General features: G+C 38.5%; 2 protein-coding genes across 2 annotated transcripts; both read right to left on the bottom strand.

Moving 5' to 3' along the window:
* Positions 1 to 965: 965 nt before the first annotated feature.
* Positions 966 to 1,892, bottom strand: LOC107296880 (olfactory receptor 10G6-like). The gene has a single exon (XM_015826233.2). The coding sequence runs from the start codon at positions 1,890 to 1,892 to the stop codon at positions 966 to 968; it is 927 nt and encodes a 308-aa protein (XP_015681719.2).
* A 6,448-nt stretch (positions 1,893 to 8,340) lies between these two features.
* Positions 8,341 to 9,168, bottom strand: LOC107296879 (olfactory receptor 10G6-like). The gene has a single exon (XM_015826232.1). It carries the CDS (start codon positions 9,166 to 9,168, stop codon positions 8,341 to 8,343), a length of 828 nt encoding a protein of 275 aa, XP_015681718.1.
* Between the last annotated feature and the right edge of the window lie 42 nt (positions 9,169 to 9,210).

Raw genomic sequence — 9,210 nt, 5'->3', positions numbered from 1 at the left:
TGTGCTACCACTAAGATACAACTTAGAAATCAGGACCAAGTAAGATTGATGGTGAATCCATGCAGTATGGCTGAGTCAGAAGCCAGAATCAACAAATCAATAAAGATGTAGGCCATCTCATTGGTTCAGAAAGACTCTGATCCTTAAGCAAAGATCATCAGGAAGTCAGTACATTTTCTCCCCATGACATAATCAGAACATAATGCAAGTGGGCAGTGTTTGAACACATTTTGGAATCTCAGGAAAATATTGGCATAATCTACAAAACTATCAAATACAGAGAATGCTGTTTCAGAATGAATATTTCTGCAGTTTTTACTGAAAAGGAATGAACTATAATATTTCCAAAATTAACAATATACTCTGTTACAGTTTCCTTTTAAACAATAAAAGAATAATAGAAGAACTAATTTTATTCAGAAATTAACATTTTTTAGTATACATCTGACAGAAAACCATACAAAAAAAGTAGAAACGCACACAGATATGCAAGAGAAAAAACTAAACAGATGTTTAAAAATTATATTCACATGTATCTAAGGAGATTCTCAGCCATCCAGGTTACAGTTGTCCCAAAGATGCTTTTTCATGAGGCAACTGGACTTTCTTTGTTTTTCTTTGAAGATGTTTCGCTTTTCATCCAAGAAGCTTCTTCTGCAAGGAATATAAATCCTTCCATTTCCCACCATCCAGTCAGAGCTGAAGAAGCTTCTTGGATGAGAAGCAAAACGTCTTCAAAGAAAAACAAGAAAGTTCAGTTGCCTCATGAAAAAGCATCTTTAGGACATTCACATGTATCCTTTCCAACAATCCTGGATGACCTATAAAAAAAGTTAATAGATACTGTAGTTCTGATCTCTCTTCCCATTTTCATTTGCACCTCCATACAGTAAAGTAAATTAGAGGTCACAACTGCTTATCTAATTTTGAGGATAAATACATGGTGCACATCTGTTGCTACCTACCTACTCAGGATTCCCACCCCAGAGTTTCACTAGAGCAGTTTTCATCTCTTTGTTCCTAAGTGTGTATATTATTGGGTTCAACAAAGGGGTGATGGTGGTGTAGAACACACATACCACACTCTCCATGACATCCTGAGAGGCTGGTCTCAAATAACGAGAAAATAAGGGTAGGTAGTATATGACCACCACAGTAAGATGGGCAGAGCAAGTGGAGAAGGCTCTCTGTCGCCCTTCACTGCTATTAATCTTCAAAATGGCTGTGATGATATAAGTATACGATGCTAGGATGAGGAGAAAGCAGGTGATTGTCACAAAGCCCATGTCAACGATGATAACTGTCTCTTGAAAGTGTATGTCAACACAAGCCAGCTTCAGGATGGATGGAACATCGCAGAAGATATAATCAATATAGTTGTTCTTTCCATAAGGCAAATGAAAGGTAAGAGATGTCAAAAAGGTAGAGTGAATGGTCCCTCCAATTATGGTACCCAAGGAGAGAATGAGACAGGTTTTCGAGCTCATGAGGTTGCCATAGTGGAGTGGTTTACAAATGGCCAAGAAGCGGTCATAAGCCATCACGGTGTAAAGGAAACATTCTGTACACCCAACCGAGTTCAGAAAGAATACCTGTGAGATGCACCCTGAGAAGGAAATAATCTTTTCCTGCTGGTTGAATCCTGCAGTAACTTTGGGAACCACCACAGCTGAGAAGGCCATATCCAGGACGGAGAGATGACAGAGGAACCAGTACATGGGCTTGTGCAATTGAAGGTTGGTGATCACTGCCAAGATGATCAGAGAATTTCCACAAAGAGTGAGTGCAAACATGATAGAGAAGAAGAGAATCAAGGGGACCTTTAAATCTTCTGTACAAGGAAACCCAGAGAGGATAAATTCATTTGGGGCTGTTTGATTTGGACACTCCATATAGTAGAAGTCTCTTCTTCAAACACCTAATGTCTAGCCTACAAATGCATGGACCAGTAGATCCCTATGGACCAGTCCAGGACCTGTAAAGCAGAAATACTCTTTATATCCCAAAATTCTATGTGATTTAAGGGAAAAAAAGAACCGAAAAGGAGAACCTATTGTAATGTTAAAAGCATTATTTACTCGGCATTTAACCAGTATTTATTTTGTCAGATTTAAATAAAGTTGGGGAAATTAGATTGTAATTCTTTCAAGAATTTCTTTCAGGAATTTTTTCTCTTTGACAGATCTGATGATCAGCTATATCTCATCCTGTCCAAGCCGCAAATGGGATACACCTAATTGTTTTTGTCTCGTTTACATTTGCTCACATAAAACTACTGATCCTGTTCGACTCTGGATAATGAACAATGGGAGTTTCCCATTGTTGTCCCACTAGCAAACATTGACCAACAGATTGGGCTGTTGAAAGAGGCAGTATCAACAGCAGGTTAATAAAAAGTGCCAGAGAGAGATCGGTTTCAAAATGTTTGCAAGATATTCCCCCTGAGAAGAAGCAAAGGCACCAAGCAAAGTTAACAGGAATGTTCTCCTTGACTCATTAACCTGACAGAGAACAAAAGTATTTATTTGGGGTTGATGGAAGTTCTTTTACATGGGTAGGAGAAATCAGATTGTGCCTATATGTTAGTTAGGAATTGCTTGATAGAAAAAAGATAGGAGTTAAAGTTCCATCAACCTGAGGGAAAACAGAAGCATGGAGTTAAAAACAAACAATCTTTTACCCTGGCGATGGAATTCACACAGTTCTTCCTATATATTAGTTGGAAAAATGTTGATATGAAAATATGAAGGATCAGGACCCAACCCATGTTTTCATCTCGTATGCACATCTGTAGTCCATATCCAAGTTGAAAAATGTCTGCCCTCAAATGACCACATATAAAATAACTTACATTAGCCTAATATACCTTTTGCTAACTATGTTGAAATTCCAGGAGACTCATAGATCATTACACAACTTGGAAAATAGCATTGCACATAGATTTTGTTCGGCATCGTTTGCCACTTCACAGACCTATTCCAACATTGTATTTTGTACAATGTATGTGTCAGAACCCATATTTTACAGGACCAGGATCCTTCTGTGGTTTAAAAATGTGATAAGTAAGTAAATAAATAAAATCTTGGGGAAGGAGTGATTCAATTCATTTCTCTTTTCCAAAAGGCTACGTTTGCTAGTGTGAAATTGACTGGAAGGGTAGAAATGACCATATTTCCATTGCTGTTCCTGGAAGATTAGGTGGAAAATCCTGATGGAGTTTTGAATTATTTGCTTGTTAACTTGTAGCCATGTAACCTTTAATTCTCTTTCTGTTCAGAAGATTCAATGAGCACCTCATGGAAAACAGATGAACTTTTTCTTGATGGACAGCAATTACTTTTTAGTTGCTCCAAGACGGACTCCTAAACTAAGCATGGAAAGGAAGATGTTTTCTTTCTAAGCTTTATGTGACATAGTTAATTGCAAAACCCCAACAAATGTAATTGTAGTTTGCTTTTTTTAAAAAAAACCAACAATTACCCAATCCATCATTATTGTTACATACAAGTTGGTGGTATGCCAGGTCTCCACAAAGCCATGATAGTTCTTCTCAGTTTCATTCAGATATTTTCCCCCTTTCACAACTAGAGATACTTGGATTTTGGTTCTGAGGATCTTATGAACTCCTGTTTGGTATGAACTCTGAACGTAAAGTGAACAATTAGACAGAGTCATACATCTTGATGTCTCCAGGTAGGAGCAGTTAGATTCTTCTGTGTCCACATATTTTTATAACATTCCAGCTTTGGTGAATGTTTTGCCTTTATTCCCTAGAGTTAGTAAACACTATATTAAAATATTGTTGATTTAGGAGAAAACCAATTAAAATTGCCCAGAAACTGCCCTGGGAAACAATTATTTTCAAACAATAGGTGAGTTTGAAAGATTGCACACATAATAATAAAAAAGATTAATTAGCCATGAGTTAAGATCCTATTGTTTGCAATGGGAATTAATTCAGAACATTTTATTTTAATTCAGAGTTGACTGCTCAAGTTATTTCTCTTTCTTATTATTTGGATTACCTTTTTCCTTCTCTAAAGTGCATAGATTGAATTTCTGTTTTTCCTTTAATTAATTATAATGTTGTCCTCACCTTAAAATCCATGATCCATCTTGCCTCTTTCCTGAGTTATTTTTACATCTCTGTTACGCTACTCTAGACTTACTACTCTAGTCATGGATCATCACTAGCTACATGGATAAAATCTGTTCTGGATATGCTACATGTTTTTAGCAAGAAATGGAGGGATTTAGTTAATTTATGGATATGCAATGCTAAAAATGCACCTCTAGAATATATGAACTGGTCTTGTAAAATAATACTTCCCTTTGGACTACATATTATTTTTCATTTGCTTCTATGAGTCTATGTTAATTTTGTTTTGGAAGTGTGGGAAGTCAGAGCCCCAGAGAAGGAAATATTAAAAGGGCAGAAATATATATTTCCTCAAAAGTATTTTAAAAAGCAGAAACCAACTTTGGCTCCAAATCTCTCTGCCTCAAGCAAGACCTAGCCCCATACAAATGCAGATGTAAAACCATCAGAAGGTTGAAGCCAGAGCAATCAAGAAGACAAAGAGAAAATCTGCATACCCCACCCAAACTCTAGGAGTCATTAGCCCCATCATCTGGGAAGCAGGATATGATAATAGGATTAAACCACAGATATCAAGGCCTAGAAAAACACTCAGAAATATCCTCAAAGTTCATGCCACAGGAACAGGAAACTATTCCAAACAGGGCTAGAGGGGGTATAAAAAACCTTTTACCCATGTGCTCAGCCTCTTTCTTCTCCTCTGCTCCTTCTTGCAAGGACCATCTTTCTGCTTCAATAAACTGTAACCTTCTTCCCAAAGCAGTCGCCATGTTTGCTTATTTATTCCCGGCTTGGATGAACCAGGATGAAGACTTACTTCTAACAGAAGATACCCTGTTGTTTTTTGTAACTATGATTCCAATGGCTGCAACCACATGACATAAGGCCAAGGAAGTCACCACCTTGACTTTTCTTGTGGACTCTTTTGTCCACTGCCACATGATAATGCTGAATATGTGCCATCAAGTCAATGTAGGGCATTCGTGAGTATACATATATATTTTCTCCAGAAGAATCGGTCCTTAACCTGATTCTTCAGGTCTTCCAAGAATGCACCCATTGTCAATTTTTGACCCATTGTCAAAAAGTCCAGTTGCCTTTTGAAAACCTTTGGGCCAACCATGACCTGGATAATTGAGAATCTCCATAAACAATGTGCAAGCTATCATACAATATCCTTAATTTCACAGAAAAGCAAAATAAAACCGAGGAACATCTGGCACAGATTGGAGCCCTAAATAATGTTCCATGTTCTTTCACCTTTTCTAAAGAGCTGGCATCTTTAGAAAAAGGTAGAAGAACATGAAACATTATTGCTGATGCACGCTGGATAATTGACAAAAGCAAAGAAGACCAAAAGGAAGCCAGTATGTGGCTTCATTGATTACAGAAAGGCACCTGATTGTGTCAATTATGTCCAATTATGAAAAGTGTTTAGAAAAATAGGAATTCTCATGCAAAACCTATAACCAGGACAGGAAGTCACAGAACAGACAGAATGTGGCAAAATAAATTGGCTCCAGGATGGCAAAAGAATGAGACAAAACTGTATACTCTCCTATTATTTATAAAAACAACCTGCCTCCAGAAGTTGTGAATGCTCCAACACTGGAACACTCTATTCTATTCTATTCTATTCTATTCTATTCTATTCTATTCTATTCTACTCTACTCTACTCTACTCTACTCTACTCTACTCTACTCTACTCTACTCTACTCTACTCTACTCTACTCTACTCTACTAGCCTTCAGAAGCTGTGAATGCTCCAACACTGGAACACTCCTATTCTATTCTATTCTATTCTATTCTATTCTATTCTATTCTATTCTACTCTACTCTACTCTACTCTACTCTACTCTACTCTACTCTACTCTACTCTACTCTACTAGCCTTCAGAAGCTGTGAATGCTCCAACACTGGAAGTTTTTAAGAAGTGGCTTAATGATGCTGGATATGGTTTCTGCTCCAGTGGTTCGAGTCAAAGCCTAACAGTTCAAAAGCATGTTCTATGCAAGTAGATAGATAGGTACCACTTCGGTGGGGAGACGAGTTGGTGCTGTGTGCAGGCAGGCAGATTCCTGACCACTGTGAACCTTCCTGGTGGTGGTACCCATTTGTGAGGAGGCTCTGGGAAGGGAGGGGGCTTGGGGTGACACTGCAGGAAGAATTGCTCATCTTTCTCTCTGGTGTGAAGCAGCTCATCCTTCTCTAACATACCTTGGAAAGCATTGTGGGAGATGAAAATATAGCCCCCTCCTCATATAACAAGGTGAGGTTAGAACAAACCTGAAATAGGCCCCCACAGAAGTGATTTGAACTTTATGCTGTTTCACAATACGAACGTACTATTTGTAATCTGCTGAGCTTTGTGCAATATGAAATTGCAAAGTAGATAGTTCTATGTATATTTGGAACGTGAATATTGTAACTATGGGAGAAATAGGTAACTGAAAAGTAGCTGATGGATGCGGGTTCCAATGTACACGGGTATATGTGGAAAGTAGGTCAGAAGGAAGCCAGTAAAAAGTCAGCAAAGGTCAGCAGAAATCAGCAAAAGTCAGCGGACCATCGGACTACAGTCTTAGAATGAGAAAGGGTATAAAAGGTTGAGACTGGACCTGATTGATTTGCCATTGGCCTCTAGCTGTCCTATTGGATTCTGCTATGTCATATGGTCCTCATTGCAATGGGTTATAAATGGAAGGGATGTTGTGTTATTATGCTTGCTATGTTCCAAATTATTAGCAAAATAAACCTCTGAATCCTAAAGTAAGAATTATTGTTGTTGTGTTGCTGTCTCTTGTCTTTTTCATTGGGTTTTTCCACGACAGCATGCAAGTGTATCCTACAACAGAGCTGGTACCTTGGCAAATCAAATTACTACTCTGCAATATCATTGTGGTCTCTTGGCTACTGTAACAATGCCATACACTAATAAAAATAAACTATAGAATGTTCTGTTTCTCAGGTTTAGTGAATAAAGTCAGGAAACAACAATGTTTATTTAAATTACAACACCAGGGAGTTTCATGCAGCACGGGAAAAGCACATGACAATACATTCAGAAAAGATATTAAATGCACTTCTAAAACATACAGTCATGTATAAACTCCCCATTAAAATAGCTGCTAAATAATTCTCTTTTTCCTCTCTTATTTTTTGCTATATGCCTCTGTTGAGATCTCTTCACAAACTGGTCTTGTTGGAGGCAATGGAAATCCAGCCAGCAAATGTGACATCTTCTAAAGAGACATCGTGGAGAGTATGATTATCATTCATCCAACTAGCAGACCCAACGAAAGGAATCCTCAAGGCATTTAAATCCCAGCAGGTTAAACTTTATTGGGCTTCTTCAGAACTGAAGAAGCAAAACCATCTCTGAGTTTTCCCGTGCGAAAGCTTGCTTAGTAAAAAGATAGATTCCCATGCCCCACCCACCAGGTGTTCACATTGTCCAATAGTACTCTTCCATTTTATTATGGGAACAGTTCACATCTTCATCGAGCACCTGTGGCAATGACCTTGACATGGGGCAGGCTTTCACAGTCCGTGAACAGCTTCTTGGCATTCCATTTCCGCTCTTCATTTTCTACCCCTCCCTACTTTTCTATGGCAAGATGAGGAAGCTAGCAGGCATCATAGTGATTCAATCTTGACAATGATTTGCTGGAATTCCTAGTCTTCTTTGTCCAAGAGAGCAGTGCTACTTGAGGCTAGCTGAACAAGGAGATCATTAATTTCTGTAATCAAGTTCTAGTTGGATAAGGGTTTCTCTAGGAGAAGAGCTAGACAACACCTGATAGGAATGGATGCTCTTCAAACCTTATGTTTCGTTCAGCATTGCTCACATCTCAGATATGTTCCTGAGCATATATTCAAGCTTTCTATTCAAACCAACAGGCAGCTAGGAGGACCATTGTTGCAACTAGTGATTCCATTTCTTTACACCTCTAAGCAAGTCATTCCACTTCCCCATCAAATTTAAAAAAAGAAGTGATTACACACAACAGACTGCATGATTTGAAACAACTAGCTGATGTGCACATTTCTAATCGGTTGGTTTGGCTTTCTAGGCAATTTGGTCAGCTATATTCATTATTTAAGAGCAGTCAATAAAAAATTCAGTTGAACCATTAAATAGCTCTGAATTCCATCTGGAAATGATGGCATCAATTTGATTATTCACCATATTTTATTTTTTAAAAATGTTAAAAAATGTCTTGGGTATACTTCCTGCTGTCTACTCTGGATTCCCACTCCAGAGTTTCAGCAGAGCAGTTTTCATCTCCTTGTTCCTAAGTGTGTATATTAGTGGGTTCAACAAAGGGGTGATGGTGGTGTAGAACACACTTACCACACTATCCATGGAGTCCTGAGAAGATGGCCTCATATAACGATAAAACGCAGGAAGGAAATAAATGCACACCACAGTAAGATGAGCAGTGCAAGTGGAGAAGGCTCTCTGCCGTCCTGCACTGGTACTGATCTTCAAAATGGCTATGATGATATAAGCATAAGAGGCTAGAATGAGGAGAAAGCAGGTCATAGTTATAAAGTTCATGTCAATAACGAACATCAGTTCATTGAATGTTATGTCCACACAGACCAGCTTAAGGATGGATGGAATGTCACAGAAGACATAGTCAATATAATTATCCTCTCCATAAGGTGCATGAAAGGTGATAGTTGTCTGAAATACAGAATTGAGGCTGCCTCCAATTATGGTACCCAAGGAGAGAGTGAGACAGGTTTCCCAGCTCATGATGTTGCTATAGTGGAGTGGTTTACAAATGGCCAAAAGGCGGTCATAAGCCATCAAAGTGTAGAGAAAACATTCTGCACACCCAACAGAGGTAAAAAAGAACACCTCTGTTATGCATCCTGGAAAAGAAATGATCTTTCCTTTAGAACTGAAGCCTGCAATAACCTTGGGAACCACCACAGCTGAAAAGGCCATGTCCAGGATAGAGAGATGACAGAGGAACCAGTACATGGGCTTGTGCAGTTGAAGGTCCGAGATCACCACCAAGATGATCAGAGAATTTCCAGAAATGGTGAGTGCAAACATGGTTGAGAAGAAGAGAATCAAGGGGACCTTTAATTCTTCTGT

Source organism: Protobothrops mucrosquamatus, unplaced genomic scaffold (genome assembly GCF_001527695.2).
Source record: "Protobothrops mucrosquamatus isolate PMUCROS unplaced genomic scaffold, P.Mucros_1.0 scaffold3014, whole genome shotgun sequence".
NCBI lineage: Eukaryota > Metazoa > Chordata > Lepidosauria > Squamata > Viperidae > Protobothrops > Protobothrops mucrosquamatus.
The sequence above is the reverse complement of the archived record's forward strand: the minus strand, read 5'-3'. Positions and strand labels throughout refer to the sequence as shown.